Source organism: Myotis myotis, unplaced genomic scaffold (genome assembly GCF_014108235.1).
Source record: "Myotis myotis isolate mMyoMyo1 unplaced genomic scaffold, mMyoMyo1.p scaffold_m19_p_13, whole genome shotgun sequence".
NCBI lineage: Eukaryota > Metazoa > Chordata > Mammalia > Chiroptera > Vespertilionidae > Myotis > Myotis myotis.
In genome coordinates, this window is record NW_023416317.1 from 39834981 (window position 1) to 39857576 (window position 22596).

A 22596-nucleotide genomic window follows, 5' to 3' on the forward strand; every position below is an offset into this window, starting at 1 on the left:
CAGGCAGGCAGTAAGTGTATGCACTTTAAGTAGTCAAATTTGTGATAACGTTATCTCCATGCTGTCATCCCACCTGAAAATTTATTTGCAGGGTAGATTTTCTGTTTGTGGTCTGGGGAATGAAAATTAGATCTGACTTGATGTCTTAATTATGCATCCACATGACCACAGTTGGGTTCTCACCAGCCACCGTTTGATGACTGCCCGTGAAAATAAATGTTTCTATGGTGTGAAGAAACTTAGACCAAGATCCTTGTAAATCTTGGTTAGTACCAAGGTGTGGAAGGTACATGAGGGATGTAGCACTTGAACCGAAGCAGATCCTTAGGCATCACCCTGGAGGACTTTGTCACTCTCTGAGTCATCGCTGGACTTGAGGGGGGAAAAGAAATGTCCTACAAGTTGTTCCTGGAGAAGCCAGAAAACATTGCCCTTTAAGAAGTCACCATCCAACAGCAGTTTGAATGTACTTAATGCTACTGAATTGTCTACTCAAAAATGGGTAAAATGATAAGCTTTATGTTATATATATTTTATCACAATGAATAAAATTTTTAAAGAATCAACATCCACTTTCTAAAAGCAGCTCACTAGAGACACCAAACAGCTTGACCTACAGGTCAACACGTTGAATGACAGTTTGACCCAGGGGAGTCAGGAAAGGAAGTTGGGAAGCAGCCCTCTCTGCTCTTCAGCGAAGTGGCCCGAGTCCAGCAGCGTTAACACCCAGGCAGCAGGGAGGGCGAGCACTGGCTGTTGGCTTCTCTTTTCTTTTGCCAGGTTTGCGATGATAATGATAATGAATGTGGTAACAACAGCAACAGCTGGCCACCTTTGAACCTACTGAGTAGCAGACACTATTCAGTGCTTCTCATTAGTTTTCTCATTTAATCCTCTCAACCCGCCTATGGGTTTTGCAGGGGAGAAGCACAGGCTCAGAGAGGTTAGATTTGTTCAGGTAAGAGGTCAGAACTAGGATTTAGATTCATGGAGTTTGTCTCCAGAGCTTGGCCCCTTAACATCTGGGTCATACTACCCCAGCCCTGGTCTCTGTGTGACACAGCTCAGATGTCGCTTCTGTGCACAGACACCACACTGATGCCTCAAGTTCAGTGCTTGGCTGTTCAACAGACATTTACCAAGCTCTGGATCAGACCTAAGGCCAGGACAGGAAGGAAGGAGTAGTTAAAATACTTAGGTTAAAGTCCCTGCACTTGAGATTAAAGTACAAGATTTTGACTGTATGTGAATCATCACGTAAAACCAGGGCTTGCGTTCACCATGAGGGCCATGGTGACCAGTGATGGAAGCCCTCTGCCTCAGGATGCCTGCTCGGCCAGGATGTCCTGTGTTAGAAACACCACCCGCAGCCCTGTGGCTAGGACACCAGGTGCTCCCTTGCAGGGAGCCCAGAATGCTTTCATCAGCGGATCAGCAGTGTCTACCCCTTCAACTGGGTAGAGGACTCTCAACATTAATCGGGGTGGAGCGGGAGGGTGGGGGCTCTTTCTCAGTCCTCAGACTCCCTCACCAGGGAGACAAACAGACTATTCCAAGGTGTATATAAAGTTTCTGTCAGAATGTTGGTAAAATATTCTGCATCATGCACCAATCCTAGGGACTGGTTATTCACTACACCTGTATTTCCTCAGTTTATCCCAAATTTTAGGCAGGGCAGGAATTGATCTTCCTCCTTCCTCATCTTGCTTACTGTTAGCAAAATATCCAGCATTATAAAAGGCTCATGGTAAACATCTATTTAACTGAATTAATAGTCACTATTATTGAGGCACCAGGTAAAAAGGGCCTAATTAAGGAAAGTAACCAAAGAGAAGATTTTGAGTTTGAACATTTCTACAGTTCCAAGAGCTAAATAGTCAGGATCTCGCACGAGAAAGACTACGTGTGTGTGTGTGTGTGTGTGTGTGTGTGTGTGTGTGTGTGTGTGTGTCTCCGTCTCCCCACTGCTCAGCTCAGAGTCTGCACAGTCAGCAGTCCCAGCTCCTTCATTGTGAGCAGAACCTGGACCACTGTTTATTTTACAAATTGCACTTTTGAACTTTTAAAAATGTGAGGTCTTGTGGCATCTCTGTTAGCTGCCCTCATCTCTCCCTCAGCTTTCACCCGTGAATGCCAGCACAGTGGGAAATACTCTTCAACTACCATTCAAGGCTATGGCCGTAAATCATTCAGAAAAACATTGACCTCTAGTTTGACTGAAACCTAGCAGCCTGTTTTCCCCCATTCCCTGCTATTTCCAGCCAGTCTTTTAACTTCCCAAATATAGGATATGTTGCTTTAGCATTACTTAAGTGTTGCCATTAGAGTCAGTCATTCTATAGCAAAACAAATTTTTCAAAGTGTATTAATAGTATTTTTCATATAAAAAATTTAAATGTAAAGAGAAAGTTCCTTATTTTCTCAATTTTAACAAACATTTTCCTGTTGATTCATGATCACCTTTATTATATCTGCCCGAGGGTCTTACAGATCAAAGTTGAAGATGATATCAGGAGTGTCCTTTTGTGTATCAGTCATAAAGTTAGCCTGTGGCCTTATAAGTAAGATAAAATCAATAAATTACTTGAGATGTTTCCATTGTTAATATAGCCCAAGACATTCTACATTTTCTTTTTATGGAATGACAGAAATCTTTGGTCATATTTTCGTAAAACACAATTCTACATCAAGAACCAATGATACTATAAACTTTATATTTGTAAATTTTTTAGGTAGGAAAAGGGATAACTACAAAGACATACAACTTGTGGGCTTGGAGTAAAGCAGTTTTCCAACAGTGTCTACGTTTTTTTCAGTTCTTTATCAAAGTATGGGTATGCTGGTAGCCATAATGAGGGGGCCTTTGTTTTGATTGATGATTTTTAATCTACCATTTACATGAATAAACTGATATAGCTTGTGAAATGGATTGTAAATTAACCATTTAAAATTGGACATTTGTTTCTGAAGAAAATGGTTCTTACTTAAGTAATAACATAATGTTACTTAAGTTATTATGAAGTCAAAGATTACTCTTGAAATATGTCATACAAACTTATGGTTTAGAATTTTATCCTTTATGTCACTTACATGGCTTAAGCATGTATACCTCAGGAATCCAGCGTTTCTTCTATACCATCAAAATGTATATTTTAAATTAACTCATAAAAGTCCTGCGTGACTTTAAAACATGCTAACATTCTATGATTCTGAAATAGTGCACACAGAATTGGTATGTTATGTAAAATTATTCCTTTCTTTACCTATCAGTAATGTGCTTTATGCAATTGAGATTCAGCTTCCTAATCATTAACTCAATTTTTCAAAGATAAAGAGCATAGCAGACCTCATCCATAAGGTTTTCAAGAGGTTAGTTATCAATTCTTTATTAGCAAGTTACTCTGTCACTGTATTTTTCTATCCCCTTGTCCACAAACGAGGCTTAGGTAGCCTTTCTTGGAGTTTATAGGGATCTGACAAATTCCATTAGAAAGTCAGTCTAGCTTTTTGTTTCTCTTGACATCAACACACTAGGTCAGCCTGTGTCTGAGAGGAGCGTGTCAAAATGGTTGTCTTACTGCATTTCTCATTGTTATTCTCTGGGGTGATATCCCTTGAAGGTCATATTATAGATCGTTTTATCAAAGGAATGTCAACAATAGTAGCTGGGCAAGAGTTGGTTCCACCTAATCAGATATGTCCTCCAAAGCCACTAGCAGCTTGATGCCCTAACAAAACCTGGTTGCCAAAGTATTTCACCATGACTTTGAGCTAGTCTCAAGCTTACCATGTCTGATCTGCACATTCATTCTCAGACCTCAAAAATACATTGCTCAGTGTCTTTTATTCTGTAAGTATGGTGTGAAAGTCCAGATCAATGCAAGTATGCAAACAGTATTTACTTTACTATTGCTCCTCCTCTGCCCTGCGCTTTTATGCACCTAAGTACACACACACACACACACACACACACACAATTTATCTATCAGCATATACATAAATGTTTTCAGTTTAAAGCTTGAGTCTCATAGTTACTTAAAAGCAAGTCTGGTAGTGAGTCCAGATGATGTTTGGACCATCCTGAAATCAGTCTTCAAGTAAAGGAGGTTCAAGGTAACAGCTCATCAGCATGTTTTCCCTAAAGTGGGCTCACCTGTGGTTAATTTATAGAATTTCACCCTTAATTTAACTTGTAGTATATTGTAGGAGGGATGGTGTGTACCAACTTTCTGAATATGACAGTTATCTAAGATCTATCTGCTGGATATTGCCCATCTAGTATGAGCACCCTGGTTTGCATGCTTCAGCACTTATTTTCACTGAAATCTGCTCATCTAAATGTTATTTATTGACCAGTTCAAGCGCTAAAACTAAATTTTTATAGACAACCTTTACTCTCATGATAGGTTATTACGTACCATTTCCTAATGAGATCAGTCAAATAAATTAGATCAGTCAAATAAATCACCAGAATAATGAAGTCTCAACAGAGCATAATGTAATGATTTGCTGTAGGTATGGGATGAACATATTGAACTCCATGGACTTTAGTTTTGACAGGTTAAAAATAACCAGCTAATGAAATTAAGCACTAAAGTTTTATTCTTCTGTTGTCTCTAGAGAAACAATTAATTCGTTTTTATTTTGGTTTATAACTTGATTATACATTGAGGGCTGCTTGTTAATACAACCATGCACCTAGGCGCAGGCAATCCCAAAGAGCCATTGGGCATGGAATACATTAAAATTTTGTTTTTACTGCCTTGTAATCAGCCTTAACTATGACCTGTCACCCTTACACTAGATTACCAGTGGGTCTTTGTCACATATGTACGACTAGACGAAAGACTTGAACTTAGTGCAAATGAGAATTAGGTTTAAATTACTAAGCTAATTTTCATTTCCGGATTTAAAATTTAATTACTTGCTTCCAGAAATAAGAGATACATAGTTGTATTTAATATTAGCAGGCCCCATCTGTCTGTCCTGCCATAAGCAGTTTACATATCCTTCCCCTTTTTTTCTTCCTTTTTTTTTCTTTTTGTAGTATAATGTTGAATTAACAGCACAATATCTACTCTTCATTCCAATAAGAATTTTAAAGTCTGGATAAAATATTTAGCATGAGTTAACACCACAGTAGCTTGGCAGCATGTACATTAGAATGGGATCCCTCATTAACTCATTGCAGAGGGATCACGAGAATTCTCGTGTTTTCTACTTTAAGGCTTGTGGCCAATCACAAGAATTCTTTAAAAAGATATTAGCTTGTAAGAACATGTAACAAATAACTTCAAAATGCAATGGGTATTTAATTTTAAAGTGTGCCTTTAACATTTATGTAAAATGTTTTTTGTACTCGTTCAATAGAAACTTATCTGGCCACTGGGTAAAGCTAGCAATAAAACTACTGGTCCTCAATGTGTTAAAATGTCATTTGAGCCCAGCTGGTGTGGCTCAGTGGTTGAGTGTCAACCCGTGAAACAAGGGCCACCCGTTCAATTCCCGGTCAGGACACATGCCCGGGTTTCAGACTCAGTCCCCAGTAGGGGGTGTGCAGGAGGCAGCCGATCAATGTTTCTCTTATCAATGTTTCTATCCCTCTCGCTTCCTCTCTCTCTCTAAAAGTCAATAAAAACATTTTTTAAATGTCATTTGAAAGGCTAAATCATCAGTGAGTGCCAAATTTCCATGAAGAATGGCTTAGCACAGCCAAGCTACATGGGCAGTAATAATCAAAACCAGGCTTAGAAGTAGGGAGTGGAAAAGATACCGTTTTGAGTCACAATGCACTGGGTCCGCGTAGCAGAGTGCAAGGTGGCTTTCAGCCATGTGATTTGAAGAACCCAGAATTTCTCTTAGTCACAAGACACAAGTAAATTGTATACATACTCTTTCATTCCAATTATTTTGGTAATTTATTTGTGCTAAGTGTCGTCTCTGTAGTTCTCTTTGAAAATGTACATACCTCACCCCCTGGCAGTGGGCAAGGAGACACCTGATTGGTGGTGTTGCTATTATATCAATCCAGGGCAAAGCAGGTATACAGTCCTTAGTTTATCCTAGCTTGATGCCTGTGTCAGTGGCCAGAGCTGTTTCATGCCTGAGCCACATAAAAAAAAAAAAAAAAAGGAAATGTACATACCTCTGGAAAAGATGGCACATTAGTTATATGAAACTGATCTCTCTTCCTTTGGGAGAGAAAGATATGTGTCGGGAAGAGAAATATGCCAGGGAATTAGCCAGATGGGGAGGGAGGCACCCAGATACAAGCTAGATGTCCCCTACTTCACACAGTTGCTGTGCAATCAGAGAGAAGCCAACTTTGAATTACTGTACTATAGTCTTGTGATGAGTCTTGAGAAAGTTGAAGAGTTTTGCTGTATGTCCTTGTCCCCAAATAGGCCTGGCTTTTTTCTTTTCTTTTTTCTTAAGTGAGATTGAGAGGCTTGCAGCTGGGCTGAGCAGTATAAAGGTAAGAAAGGTCAACAGGTTATAGAGGCAAGTGCAACAGGGCTCGTTAAGAGTAATCAAAGGCCTACTTAGGAAAGCAGCAGGAAGCGGAAGATTGAGATTTCCACCCTAGCGAGGTTATAGGGGCCATCTGCCAAAGAGAAGTTGGCTTAACTCTGAAACGGTTTAAAATCCAGTTTAAAATGCCGATTAGGAAAATCCCACAATAAGCAGTTTGATCTTTTCCCTTCTCTCACATACAAGATGAGATGATTCTGCCCAAATCATTCAGCATTATTTTAAAGGAGTTAATAATGTGTATGAAGATTACTGTGGCGGGGGCTTCAGCCACCTCTTTTCTTTCCTCCTCTTTGTGTTTTAAGAGCCCCCTCATGAGATCAGTGGTTTCATTTTCTTCTTCCCCAGAGATTGGTCTCCCTAGGGAAGCCCAGAATGACCTTGTAGGCTGCCCAACTTCTTGTCAGGAGTTATTGCTCATGAGGCTATTAAAAGGGAAACCAGTTCGTATTGAGGCATTATTTTAATGTCAACACTTAACACTTAGTGAGCATCAAGAGTTTTTGTTTTTGAATAATGATTTCACACTAGTCTATTTTATAGTATTCTCTCACTTTAACATGTTTGCTTCTTTGAAAATTTCTATTTCCTTCATTAATAGTAAGAACTAAAGAGGAGGACAAGACGTTAGAATAGTCTCTGTTGTAGATAAAAGTTTAATTGAGGGTATTGGAAAGTAATTCAATGGGTAAAAAACATCTGAAACATAAGTTATTGGCAAAAATGTATCTGTATTCATAATTGGCCTTCGCCACTGAGGATCTGGGGGTGAGATGAGGGGAATAGAAGGTTTTGAGAGAGGGACCTTGGGCCTTGCATGGCCAGGTTTATGTCCTTAGAGACTAAAAAGCTTAGTTCATCTGAGAGTGGAGAGCATGGAGACAGGGAGACTTTCAGAAGGGTGTCTTGATGGTCTGGGTAGGAGTGACAGAGCCCATACAGAGGAAGAAGAGCAGAAGGGCCGAGGACTATTAGGGAGTCAGAATCCCCAGGACTGGTTTCCTAACCTGTGACAGCGCCACTAGGAACTGTGTGAGCCTGACTGTGCCTGGTCCCCACAAAGGTCCAGGCCAGTTGAGGTGAACAAGAAGGATGCATTTCAAGACCAGTGCATATTGTTTAGTCAGTTTATGGTACCTGGTCGGTTAACAGTCCTGTCAGCCCACTAAGCCATCTCCCATTTTCTGCTAGCAGGAAAAATGGAAAACAAGGTTCATAATTTACCACCTACGGCATATTAGAATTTATTTGGACATGGTTCTTCACCTATATCAGAAGGATATAGGAAGAGTTCGAATCCTAGAAATAGATCTGCCCACGTTGCTGAAGCAGAAGAGGGGAGAAGCAGTAGTATATGGACCAAGTATGGTGTGGCGGATCATGTTGCCCAAGAGGTTAAAACAACAGTAGGTTCAAGTTTAGGTGTGATGTCTGAACTAAAACAGGAAACTACTGAATATTACTAAATATAGCAATCTTTATAAATTATAAGGATTGAAACCTACAAGCACTAAAAGAAGATAGCAGTGAAGTTTGAAGACAAAACAAGACATCACTTTTAGAAAATCGCTCATATTCTCTTCTTTAGCAGATATAGCTCAATATTAAACCACAAAAAAATTGGCGCTGGTGCTGCCCAAATGCTTTTCATCTCAAGTCAGTGACTAGGAGAGCTGCTGATCCTACACTATAATGTCATTTAGGCGCAAGCATGGGAAGGAGGAAGGATGTTCAGCCCGGGAACCTGATACCACCTACAAACTAAATTCCATCCCTGACCAGTGGGTCTGATGACTCATTACTTCATTTGTTAAACACTTACTGAATGTCCATCCACAGTCCACAGACTGCTGGTTTTGCGATGCCCTCAGGAGAGGGGAGAGTCAGCAGGCAGAGTGCTCAGTGCCCTCCTCAATGACAGTCAGGTTCAACAGAGGATTCAGCAACATCCCTTTCGGAAGAGAGGATAAGAGCAAGGCCTCGGCCCAAATCAAAGCCCACACCTTCAGTGGAAAGTCATTCCTCAGCATGGAAAGCATCCTTATGACTCACCAGGCAGCCTCACCTCAGACTTTCAGCACCAGAGGCAGCAGAGTGATCTAGTAAACTGAAACCACTGAGATTCTTGTCCAGCTCTGGCTCTGACCTGGGTATTTCTATCTCTGGACTTAAGTCCAGATTGAGAGTGTGGACATGTGTGATATCTAAGGCATGACTGCTGTATGCACCTCCACTCTCAAAACCATCTCCTGTCCCACTCCTAGCTACTGAATAGGGGTGTGGGCAAAAAAAGACTATTTGAGGGGAAAATTAATAAATTAGATAGCAATTTGTAGTGGATGGACTACATTTGAGAACTGTAAATGTATATTTTTTTATTTTGAAGAAAAGGTGTGCATTACAAACAAGTCCTGTTAGATTATTGTTGTCATTTTTATTTCAATCAGGGCTGGAAGTACAGGGAAGAGGATCAGGTAAATTTCTGGTCTCATAGCCAGACACCACGAGAAAAATACTCCAATAAGAGGATTATTTTCTATAGTTGGCAGGAACAAATGTTAGTAGAGAATGCCTTATATTTAAAAAACGAAACATGCCGAAACCGGTTTGGCTTAGTGGATAGAGCGTCGGCCTGCGGACTGAAAGGTCCCAGGTTCGATTCCGGTCAAGGGCATGTACCTGGGTTGCGCGCACATCCCCAGTAGGAGATGTGCAGGAGGCAGCTGATCGATGTGTCTCTCTCATCGATGTTTCTAACTCTCTATCTCTCCCTTTCTCTCTGTAAAAAATCAATAAAATATATTTTAAATAAATAAATAAATAAATAAATAAATAAATAAATAAATAAATAAATAAATAACGAAACAAAAACCTGGATTCCTGGTCAGTGTAGGCCAATGGGGCATAAACTATTCTCTCTTTAAAATCTGGCGTCATTAGATAATGTGTAGGTGAGGGTGTGGAGAATTGGAACCCTCACACATTGCTAGTGGGGATATAAACAGGTGCATCCTCTTTGGACAGCACTTTGGCAGTTCCTCTAATGGTTAAGCATGGTTACCATATGATCAAGCAGCTCCACTCCTAGGTATATATACCCAAGAGGAGTGAAAACATGTCCATGCAAAACTTGTACACAGATGTTTCTAGCAGCATTACTCATAATAGCCAGAAAGAGAAAACAAGCCACATGTCACCAGCTGATGAGTGGATTAACATTATGTGGTATATTCATACTATAAAATATTATTTGGCAAAAAAAAAGGTGGGGGGGGGGCGGGCAGATGAAGGCCCTAGCTGGTTTGGCTCAGTGGATAGAGCGTTGGCCTGTGGACTGAAGAGTCCCGGGTTTGATTCCAGTCAAGGGCATATGTCTGGATTGTGGGCTTGATCCCCTGTGTGAGGCATGTAGGAGGCAGCCAATCAATGATTCTCTTTCATCATTGATGTTTCTATCTCTCTCTCCCTCTCCCTTCCTCTCTAAAATCAATAAATATATTTAAAGGCGGGGGGTGCTAGCTGGTTTTGCTCAGTGGATAGAGCGTTGGCGTGCGGACTGAGGGCCCCGGGTTCAATTCCGGTCAAGGGCACGTGCCCTGATTGCGGGCTCTACCCCGGGTGGGGGGCCTTCAGGAGGCAGCCGATCAATGATTCTCTCTCATCATTGATGTTTCTATCTCTCCCTTCCTCTCCCTTCCTTTCTGAACTCAATAAAAATATATTTTAAAAAATTAAAAGGCAGGTAGGGATGAAGTACTGATGCATGTTACAACATGGGTGAGCCTTGAAAACATTGTGTGAAAGAAGCCAGTTGCAAAAGACCACATGTTATATGGGTCCATTTATGTGAAATGTCCAAAATAGACAAATATATAGAGACAGAAAATAAATAAGTAAATTTCTGGATTCCAAGGGATGGAGAATTTGGAGAGCTGGAGAGTAACTGCTAATAGGTGCAAGGTTTCTTTTGGGGATGATGAAAACATTCCAAAATGGATTGTGCAAATGGTTACATAACTGTGAATGTACAAAAACCACTGAAGTGTATGCATTGAATAGGTAAATCATGGTTTATGAATTATATCTCAATAGAGCTGCTTATATTATTTTTTCATATATTTTTATTGATTTTAGAGGGAGAGAGAGAAACATCCGTGATGAGAGAGAATCCATTGATCGGCTGCCTCCTGCACACCCCACACTGGGGATCGAGCCTGTAACCTGGGTATGTGCCCTGACCTGGAATTGAACCTTGACCTCCTGGTTCATAGGTTCGTAGGTTGATGCTCAACCACTGAGCCACATCAGCCGGGCAAACCTGCTTTTAAAAAAATATCTAGCTTTGATGTCTTGGCATCTTTGACTCTTTCCTACTTTCTGCAGCCACAGCTTTTTCCAGTGGTATTTTTGGGAAAGTAATCTGTGACTCTTTGGTATCTCAAGTCCTCCAGTGTAAGGATATTTTCTAAATTCATTAGGAATTATTGCTTAACTAAGCCTAGAACCGCAATCCAATAGCTTCTCAGTAGGAATGCACCATCTGTGCTCTTCTTTAGATGAATCTATTCTAACATCACTTTATGTTTAAAAACACATTGATTTAATGTACATAGCACTGCTATGTAGGTTTATAGGATGAGTTTTTAAGTTTTAAAAATAATTGACCAACAGTATAGGTTATAGCCAGTGTATTTTTATTGTTTACTGAGTGATCTCAACTCAGGAGGCATTAATATGGAATGGTTTTCATTTTCTCCAGTCACTGCCTTAGGCCATGTTTTGTTGAATCTTGCTTTTTCTGTCTCTTAACAATATTTAGCAGATCTCATAGCATTCAGGCCACTTTCAGTTAGTAGAAGATCAGTATGCTCCATTTTTAAACTCCTGTCTTATACCTGATTTTAATCTAATTTCCTTATAGTAGGGGCTAGATACTGGATGAGAACTGAGTTCCTTCACCTAATTCCCCCTGCCATCCATGCCATCCTCCCCATGCCACCCATGCCTTCTGGGTGACAGGTGTCAAAATGCTGCTTCATATTGGGGAATGTGGAGAGTTCCCTTTCCAGTTCCCTGATGTGGGAGACACAACCTCCTTGACTGACCCCTTCCCCAGTGGTATACTAGTAAAATGCTTGATACTATCTGGGGGCAGGTATGGTGTGGTGATATGTGAATATGTACATAAATTTATTATACGTGTTTCTGATGTGTAGTACCCAAATAAAACATATAATACTCTAATGCAACTCCCACATAGCCAATTAATTCTCCCAGAAGACTTTCAACGATTTTTGCTAAAACTTATATGTATCCATCTTATTGTTGCAACAGAAAAATGAGTGTGGTTTTAACATGAATGTTGGGTGATATTTTCATTTAAATTAAGAACTAAGACAAAAGTGAAACAAAGAAGAAAAATGTTGGAACTTCACTTGTTAGTCAATGTCATGAGCAAATTCTTTGCTGAATAAGATAATAGTTTCAAATACTGGAAGAATATATTCTTCAATTTTTATGCTATTCAAAATGTAAAAACTCTTGACATGATACATTTTTTTAGTTTAATCTGCTTTATTAGCATTTTTCCATCACTTTCTTAACTGCAGGCAACAAAAATAAATCAAATCCTAATTTGCAGCATTTGCCAATTCCAGCTACATACATGACGTTACTGAATGCATAATTGGGCCAAGATGAAGCGTAGCACGCTGTTCTTTTCTACCATGCAGATAATAGCAGTAAAATAATTAAGGAATGAAGTTTAAGTATTTGTTACCTTTTTATAAAATATTTCACTGTAACTTTATATAACCAAATTTTAATAATGGCTGTGTTTAAATTCCTAAAAATTTAAAAATTAGCTAACCAGCTGGCTCAAGAACACTGCTGCCCCTCACACAGCATGCTCCTAAGCCTTGTAGCTACTGGGGTCCCCTCCACTGGAAGCTGCCTTCCTGATAGGACATGGAAGAGATAGCAGGATAGACTGCTTCTTTGGTGTCTCTCTCTCTCTCTCTCTACCACTCCCTCCCTCCCTCCCTCCCTCCCTCTCAATGTCAAGGGGTAAATCAGCAGGGCAGCTGCCTGAGCAGCTCATATCTGGTTTAAGTCTCCAGCCAGGAAGTCTCTCAGTGCCCTCCTCACATCGCTTGGAGAAGGAAAGGTTCTTCTCTCCCCGTTTTAGTGTTGGTGGGAGGAGAGAAAACAGGGAAGCTGCACCCCACACACCACACTCCCAGGTAGGAACTCTGTATTCCCACAAAGCTTTCTCCCCTTTTCCATATCTTAGAACAGGCATCTGGGGCTGTCAGAGCCAGCTCATCTTTTCTTAATAAGTCTTGAGGAGGTATTAATGTCTTTTTAGAATTGGAGGTACTTGATACCTCTTTTTAGCATCACCAGTTATTAATTCTTGAGTAACAGCATATCTTGCTAGACTTGTATGCAGTTTTATTTAGCACTCTCAAATTTAAACCTAGTTTCATAATGTCCATCATTTGGTTTAAATCATAGACATGATAACTTTCTCCCTAAATTACTTTGTTTATATATATACACACTCATACATATATAACGTATTTTACATATATTATGTATGTACTATATATGTGTGTGTGTGTGTTTGTGTGTGTCTTTTCAGGGTACTTAATCTTTCTGGTTTGGATTAGGCCTATAATTAGAAGTCAGGTTTTCCTACATTTCAAAATGCAAAAACCTTAACTTTGTCCTACTCACTTGATTTTTAATTAGTAGACCCAGAGGAATTCAGATCTCCTAAGTCTTGATAATGTTCTTCAAGGAGACATGAGATTCCTGTAACCCTGGGGTGAAATAGCTTTAATTGCTCCAAGTCTTAATTAACCTCATCAATATTAGGGTTCTCCAAATAAAATTGTAGTGAATGAAAGGAATTGGGAAGAGCAAGAACTTACCCTATCAGATATCAAAACAAACTATAAAACTATAGTGAGAAAAACAGGAGGAATACAATGCAAAAGACGAATTAACCTATTGAGAGAATATCAAGTGAAGAATCAAGTCCAGATATGTATAAGAACCTTGTGTATGATAAAGCTAACATTGCACATAAAAGCTACTATATCTAACTGTAGAGGAATAGTTCTAAAATACTAGCTTGGATGGAGAGGGCCTTTATAAATAAGCATGACACCAAACCAGAAAATATAATAAATCCCTCCCTCCTGCTCTCTCTGAAAAAAGCAATGGAAAAATGACCTCAGGCCCTCGTCGGTTTGGCTCAGTGGATAGAGCATCATACTGGGGACTGAAGGGTCCCAGCTTTGATTCTGGTCAAGGGCACAGGCCTGGGTTGTAGGCTCAATCCCCAGTGCGGGATGTGCGGGAGGCAGCCGATCAATGATTCTCCCTTATCATTGATGTTTCCATCTCTCTCTCCCTCTCTCTTCCTCTCTGAAATCAATAAAAATATTTTTTTTTAAATGACCTCAGGTGAAGATTAACAAAAAAAAATTTTTTTTAAATCAATGAACAGCCTAAGGCAAGGATGAATGCTCCCATAATAAAGTGATCTGAGATACAAGAATAGATATGAAATTTTAAGAATTTAAGTAATATAACTATTAAAGCTGATACATTTTTAAAGTTTATCATTATGATATAGCAGTGTGACTTCTCAGCACTGCCAGCTGCTAGGTGGCTCCTTTGCACAACACATTAAAAATATTTACTAGTAAATAGATGTCTTCAGCCCTAGCCCATGTGGCTCAGTCGATAGAGCATCTGCCTGCAGACTGAAAGGTCTTGGGTTCAGTTCCGGTCAAGGGCACATGCCTGGGTTTCGTGTTTGATCCCCAGTGTGGGGCACTCAAGAGGCAGCCAATCAATGATTCTCTCTCATCATTGATGTTTCTATCTCTTTCTCCCTCTCCCTTCCTCTCTGAAATCAATAAAAATATATTTAAAAATAAACTACCCATTAAAAAAAATGAAAGCCCTAGCTGGTTTGGCTCAGTGGACAGAGTGTCAGCCTGTGGACTGAAGGGTCCCAGGTTTGATTCGGGTCGAGGGCACATGCCTGGGTTGCAGCCTGGATCCCCATTAGGGGATGTGCAGGAGGCAGCTGATCAATGAGTCTCTCTCATCATTGATTTTTCTATCTCTCTCTCCCTCTCGCTTCTTCTCTAAAATCAATAAAAATACATTTAAAAAAAAAGAAAAAGACTTACCTCCTCAACTCCTGGACTTAAAGATTTGGCTGATGGTGACATTACAGTGTCATTAAAGCATTTCCACCAACTGCAACTGTGGGCAGTGCTTAAAGAAAATGCTTTTTTAATAAGAAGCTAGCATAAGAATTTTGCCCTTACATTTTGATTTCTAATATTTTTACATTAATTTGCTGCTTCACACAATCATTGGATGTGCTGCTTTCTCTACCAGTAGCCATTAGTTATTACCAAGTCCTTTTCTGTTAGTATCTGCATGGACAGACTCTTTATGGAGGCTGAGCCAGAGCTACAGTTTAAGCAGTGGCCTTGGACACTGGCCGGCAGAGCCTGTGGACCTTGGCAATGTGGGCATGCGCATGTTTCCCAAGCTTGAGGTGAGCAGTGTAGGCAAGTTGATTGAGCTTTTGGCTGCTGCCCTCTGGGATCTTGGCCTTGACTTCCTTTGACTTTACCTGGCCCTTGATAACCTGGACATGTGCGCTCATGGTCTTGGCAGAAATTGGAGGAGACTTAAGTATCCATTTCCACTGATGAACTTTCTGGATTTCTTTAGTAAAAAGGAGGAAGATTGATTGGTGATAGTGATAGTCTCAAAGATTGATTATGACTGGGGAAAGTAGTAGTAATCTAGAATCCCAAAATTATGGGAAATTTTTCCTTCTTAAGAAATTGTGAAAGGAATAAGGTCGATTAGTATGTTTAGAGACTATTATTTCATATAATATGTCTGTAGCCATGAAATATGAAATCTCATAACAAGAGTCCACCTTACTTAGATTTATAATTATAAAAACACTAAACAAAAAGCTTCTTACTCCATTAAATTCACTGTGATAGTTATTGGATGCACATATATTGCATAATTTCAGTTGTTATTTGCAGTCTTAACTTTCTTCCATTCAGTAAAAAATTTTAGCATGAAGAACTATTTGATTAATAACACATGATTTTTAAATACCTTCATTTTGTACTTTTATTTGTTCATTTATACTTCAAACCGATGTAAGAGTTGCATAAATTTGCCTAGTGCACAATAGTGTTCTTCACAGCAGGGTTTATAAAGCAAAACGATTGGAGAGAACCCAAATGTCTAAATAGGAAATTGGTTATTAATTCAGATAAATATTAAAAATGATGAGCTAGAACTGTACTGATTGATATAAAGTTATTTACCATATAGCAATTTTTTAATCAAAAGATTACAAAAGCAAACTATAAGGTAATCTTTATTAAATGTATATTTAGAAAAGAAGTCTAGGAAGATATGTCAAAATGTTAACAATACGTGTGTTTTTTTTTAATCAGGGAAAGAGTAAAATTAAAGAATGGAGGTAAAGGGTGCATTCTGGAATCTCCAGAAACCTAAATTACTTTTTTTTTCTTTGATTTTTTAAAAAATGTTGTTTCTGTCTGGATAGAGAGCTCATGACCAAGTAGGATTTATCCCAAGGATGCAAGGATGGTACAATATCTGCAAATCAATAAACGTGATATATCACATAAACAAATTGAAAGAAAAAAACCACATAGTCATATCAATTGATGCAGAAAAAGCATTTGACAAAATCAACACCCATTTTTGATAAAAACTCTCAGCAAGGTGGTAATAGAAGGATCATATCTCAACATAAAAAAAGCCATATATGACAAACCCACAGCCAACATCATACTCAATGGACAAGAACTAAAACCATTTCCCCTAAGAACAGGAACAAGACAGGGATGCCCACTCTCACCACTCCTGTTCGACATAGTACTGGAAGTATTAGCCATTGCAATTAGACAAGAAGAAGAAATAAAAGGCATCCAGATTGGAAAAGAAGAAGTAAAACTGTCCTTATTCTCAGATGACATGATATTATACATAAAAAAACCCTAAAGACTCCATCAAAAAACTATTAGACTTAATAAATGAATTTGGCAATGTAGCAGGATACAAAATTAATGCCAAGAAATCTATGGCATTTCTATACACCAATAGTGAACTTACAGAAAGAGAGACTAAAAAAGCAATCCCATTTACTATCGCACCAAAAGAATTAAGATACCTAGGAATAAACTTAACTAAAGAGGTAAAAGACCTCTCTACTCAGAAAACTACAGGATGTTGAAAAAAGAGATAGAGGAAGACATAAACAGATGGAAGAACATACCATATTCATGGATTGGTAGAATCAACATCATTAAAATGTCCATACTTCCCAAAGCAATCTATAAATTCAACGCACTTCCCATTAAAATACCAATGGCATATTTCACAGACCTAGAATGAACTCTCCAAAAATTCATCTGGAATAAAAAAAGACCCTGAATAGCTGCAACGATCCTGAGAAAGAACAACAAAGTAGGTGGGATTTCAATACCAGATATCAAGGTGTATTACAAAGCCACTGTTCTCAAAACTGCCTGCTACTGGCACAAGAACAGACATATAGATCAATGGAATAGAATAGAGAGCCCAGAAATTGACCCGAGCCAATATGCTCAATTAATATTTGACAAAGAGGCAAGAACACACAATGGAGTCAAGATAGTCTCTTCAATAAATGGTGTTGGGAAAATTGGACAGATACATGCAAAAAAATGAAACTAGACCATCAACTTACACCATACACAAAAATAAACTCAAAATGGATAAAGGACTTAAATGTAAGATGGGAAACCATAAAAATACTAGAGGAATCCAAAGGCAACAAAATCTCAGACATATGCCGAAGCAATTTCTTCACAGACACAGCTCCTAGGGCATTGGAAACTAAAGAGAAAATAAAAAAAATGGTACTACATCAAAATAAAAAGCTTCTGCACAGCAAAAGAAACCATCAACAAAACAACAAGAAAGCCCACTGCATGGGAGAACATATTTGCCAATGTTATCACCGATAAAGGATTTAATCTCCAACATTTATAGGGAACTCATACAACTTAACAAAAGGAAGATAAACAATCCAATCAAAAAAATGGGCAAAGGAACTAAATAGACACCTTTCAAAAGAGGACATTCAGAAAGCCAAGAGACATATGAAAACATGTTCAAAGTCACTAATCATCTGAGAGATACAAATCAAAACAACAATGAGGTACCATCTCACATGTGTCAGAATGGCTATCATCAACAAATCAACAAACGACAAGTGCTGGAGAGGATGTAGAGAAAAAGGAACACTCGTGCACTGCTGGTTGGGATGCAGACTGGTGCAGCCACTATGGAAGACAGTATGGAGTTTCCTCAAAAAGTTAAAAATGGAATTCCCATTTGACCCAGTGATCCCACTTCTAGGAATATATCCCAAGAAAACAGAAACACCAATCAGAAAGGATATATGCACCCCTATGTTCATAGCATCACAATTTACCATAGTTAAGATCTGGCTGCCGAAACTGGTTTGGCTCAGTGGATAGAGCGTCGGCCTGCGGACTGAAAGGTCCCGGGTTCAATTCCGGTCAAGGGCATGTACCTGGGTTGCGGGCACATCTTCAGTAGGAGATTTGCAGGAGGCAGCTGATTGATGTTTCTCTCTCATCGATGTTTCTAACTCTCTATCTCTCTCCCTTCCTCTCTGTAAAAAATCAATAAACTATATTTAAAAAAAAAAAAAAGATCTGGAAACAGCCTAAGTGCCCATCAGCAGATGAATGGATTAGAAAACTGTGGTACATCTACACGATGGAATACTATGCTGCTGTAAAAAAGAAGGAATTCTTACCATTTGCAACAGCATGGATGGAACTGGATAGCATTATGCTAAGTGAAATAAGCCAGTCAATGAAAGAAAAATACCACATGATCTCACTCATTTATGGATAATTAAGACCATTATAAACTGATGAACAAAAATAGATACAGAGGCAGAACAACATCAAACAGACTGTCAAACTACAGCGGGAAGGCCAGGGAGGGTTGGGGGAGGGGGTAAGATATCAACCGAAGGACTTGTATGCATGCATATAAGCATAACCAATCGACACAAGACACTGGGGAGTATGGGAGGCTAGGGGAAGGTCAAGGGGAGAAAAAAAAAAGGAGACATATATAATACTCTTTGTAATACTTTAAGCAATAAAACAATTAAAAAATATATAAAAGAAAATAAAAGAATCCTGTAGTTTAGGGCCCTGCTCCACCCCTTGCTCTGCCCTGGGCAAGTGACTTACCCTCCTTGTGCTTCCACCCCTCCTGTGTCAGCTCCCTCGGGGTTTTATAGAGTTAATATGCTACAGTGTTAGGACGAGGTCAAGCAGTGAGTGTTAGCTAGTATTAACATCTATCAGTATTTTGTAGTAAAGAGCTGTGTGGATTTTGGTATTCCCGTATTTGGAGGAAGAAGTAGACTATCTACACACACACACACACACACACACACACGCACACACACACACAGGGCCTCACTGGCTCCTTCAGTGCAGATGGCCAGGGGCATAAGTGCTGCCACTGCCAGGGTTGGAACCTCAGGGAAAGAAGCTGCCAAGGTATCCAAACCTCCCAAGAGTGATCTCACCAAGTGCCTGGAGTTTCCTCTTCACAGCCCACCTGTGTTTCCTCAGTGAAATGTCCACTTGAAATCAAGAGGAAGAGGAGGGTGAGAACCGCGTGGTAGGGACAGGGAGAGAATTAGAGTTGTGCAGAAATGTGATAAGAGGTATCGGTGAAAGCACAGGTAGGTGATTCTTGGAGCGGCCGGTGTGCATTGTGGTCTGTCAGTGGCAGGTCATTTGCAGGTCACTGTTCCAGGCTGGAGCAGCAGCTGCTCAGCTCCTCCCGGCTGACCCCCACCACACCCCACCTCCTACCCCAGACACTCCTCCTCTTCCCCGACTTAGAAAGTGGAAGAGGTGCTGCCACTGACTGACCCTGCCTCTGCTTCCTTTCCAGCTGACCCTCTGGTAGGCAGCATTGCCACGCAGTACATGACCAACAGAGCGGAGCACGACCGGATGGCCAGACAGTGGACCAAGCGGTATGCCACCTAGGGCCTGCGCTGCCGCCCGCCGGACCTGTGCAAGCACATTCACCAAGTGCATCAATAGCCCCTCCCACCCCTCCGGCCTCGGCTCTCGTTTTCTTATTTTTATTAAACTTTGAACCATGTCACCCTTCCCCCTTCTCCCTCTTTCCTCTTCCTGCTTTTCCTTTGCTTTTCCTCCCTCCGCCCGTCTCCTTCCTCCGGTTGTGTTCCCTTTTTAATTTCTGTTAACTTGAAAGGTTTGGGTTCTTTTTCCCACCTCCTCGTGGATGGGAACTTTGTTTTCAGTGCAAACAATGTTGGATCTGTAATAGTAAGAGCTTTCTTACAAAGCTTTGTATTACTGTGTGGTTTTGTTTTTCGTTGTTGTTCGTTTTATTTTGATTTTCGGGAAAACACGAATTCAGAATTATATCTCGTTTCTACTTAAATGTAGTGCTTAGGGTTAATTTTTTGTACTGAAGTCTTTATTGGTGGGTGCATGCTACTGGGAACAAGTTTTTGTACAAAAGCTTCAATCAGAATCACTGTGCATTACTGAGACTCTGTTTATCACTAGCCTTCTGTCCCCCACGCAGAAGACTATTGGATTGAACAAAATAATAAGTATTTTGATTTACTTCAAGTGCTTGTAAATTTCTTAGGGACCTGCCACTTTGGACTGTGGATCAGTTGATGTACACTTGTATTATTAAAGCACTCAATAAATCACTGTGGCTGACAAACGCTCTCGTGGCAGCCTGGCATCTGCTTTTTCTCCTGGTGACCCGCGCAGCCCCACACGCAGCCAGGCTTATCTAATTCAATTACAGGTTCAAGTGTACTTTTCATCTCACACCCCTAATATTTCTTTGTAATTGAGTCGCTCAGCATGTGGAATTTCTCCAGCTGTCAATAGCCTGATGATTTTATGGTTGTTTCCGATCACTATCGCTTTACATATTAGCTGGGCATTACTTTCTCATGGACATCCTTTCTGTTAAAACGTTCTTTACCCAAGAATTAAAATATGTGACTCCAAAATAGCTTTCTAGTGGAGGGAAGTGAGAGCTGATTATTGTGTTTTACCACTTTTGAACTTATTTATCTCTCTTTTTTCTCCTAAGATTCTTACAGTGATTGCCCTTGCATTTTGGTTCTTTTTTTCTCTCCGTAATTCTAGTGAAAGAAGTAAACTCAACTATATCAGTCATGGTCAGCACATTCAATGATCAGAGTATGTATGGCTTTGACCTTCAGGCTATTTTAGGTCTGCAGCTATAGGAGGCAGAGGAAACGTGTGGTGCGGTTTGACAATCAGCGTTCTTTGTGTTACAAGCCTGGCGGAAACTCCTGCTTCTACTAATTACAGTGACAAGCCCACCTACAGCTTGGTCTCACATCAGGAGCATCTTTACTGCTAAATAGTAAGATTTACAAATTAAGTCATTCACCCTAAATAGTTCCAATTTAGATTTTAATATCTTTACCTGAAGCACTTTAAAAACTGATTCAAAACATGCAGTTTTTGTTCCTTTTTAGTGGTAAAAAGAAATCCTAAAGAAAATATTTTAATATTGAAAATGTTACTTTTAAACCGGAGTCTGTAGAGATAATTTTTTTCTTTTTAATAAAATTATTACCACTAATTTCATTTGAAACATTTTCCAAATGTTATGACCAGATACTATTTAACTTTTCAAACCAATTATTGCTAATTATAGTGTTTTGTAGCTTCGTTACATAAAATGTTGGCAGATCATTGACTAAGGCAGGACCACTGGCCATTGAGAAAGTAGTTTGAAGTGATATTTTTAGATCTTAAATCGTTCAGTCCTGGCCAGTGTGGCTCAATTGATTGAGTATTGTCCCAGGCACCAAGTGGTCTCAGGTTCAGTTCCCAGTCAGGGCCCTTGCCCGGGTTGTAGGCTCCATTGCAGTAGGGGGCGTGCAGGAGGCAGCTGATTGATGTAATCTCTCTCTCCATCTCCTTTCCTCTCTCTCTAAAATCAATAAAAACGTATTTTTAAAAATTAAATAATTCAGAAAGTTGCAGGCTTAATTTATCATAAAACAACAAATAAATCGAACATTCTTCATGTGTTTTTCTACAGGAAACCATTGAAGATAGCAAATGCAGCAGTAGTCCATCTTTTCTTATTCCAGGATTAGAGAGGAGACCTAGAAGGTCATCCTGGATTAATGGTTTGGGAATTAGGCAGAAAGGAAGAACTTATTCAAAATGTACTGTATGCCTGGCCATAAGTTACTTAATAAAACCTTAGCCTAGCCCTTTAGCTATAGGTGGCTGCCATAATCGAAACATTTGTATATTCCCCAAAAATTCATGTTGAAATCCTAATCTCCAAGGTGATGGTGTTAGGAGGTGGGGCTTTGGGGATGTGATTAGTCCATGAGGGCAGAGCCCTTATGATTGGGATCGGTGCTCTTAGGAAAGGGATCTCAGAGGGCTCCCTACCCCTTCCACCACATGAGGATGCGGTGAGAAGTTGGCAGTCTGCAACCAGGAAGAAGGCCTTTACCAGAACACAACCATGCCGCATGGATCTTGGACTTGAGCCTCCAGAACTGTGAGAAATAAATTGCTGTTGTTTGTAAGCCACCTGTCTGTGGTATTTTGTTACAGTAGCTTGTGAAGACAGTGGCCCTCAGTCATGCACAGCTAACAAGTACCAAAGTGAGATTCCCAGCCACACACAGGACCCCAGAGCCCTTGCCATCAGCTGCAAGACCATATACACCTTTCTTCCAACTACGAGGTGACACTGTGAAAATACCCCGGCCTAGTTCGGTCTCAGAGTCTGCACTTTAAGCCACATCAGACCTGGAATCTCTTGGAGTTGATGCCTGCAAAGGGGCTCAAGGCAGCTTGGCCTCTGAAGTCCTCC

The 22596-nt window shown here is 39.9% G+C and overlaps 1 protein-coding gene and 1 pseudogene across 2 annotated transcripts in view; both read left to right on the forward strand.

The window, feature by feature from the left end:
• The window catches only part of LOC118668232 (ubiquitin-conjugating enzyme E2 E2), a 247520-nt gene extending 227083 nt beyond the window's left edge, over positions 1 to 20437 (forward strand). For both annotated transcript variants that reach the window (XM_036332743.1, XM_036332745.1), the window contains exon 6: positions 19618 to 20437. In XM_036332743.1, coding sequence (XP_036188636.1) covers positions 19618 to 19715 — 98 coding nt within the window. In that variant the 3' untranslated portion in view covers positions 19716 to 20437. The remainder of the gene's footprint in view (positions 1 to 19617) is intronic.
• On the forward strand, positions 5973 to 6116 carry LOC118668692 (annotated as a pseudogene).
• Positions 20438 to 22596: the final 2159 nt, after the last annotated feature.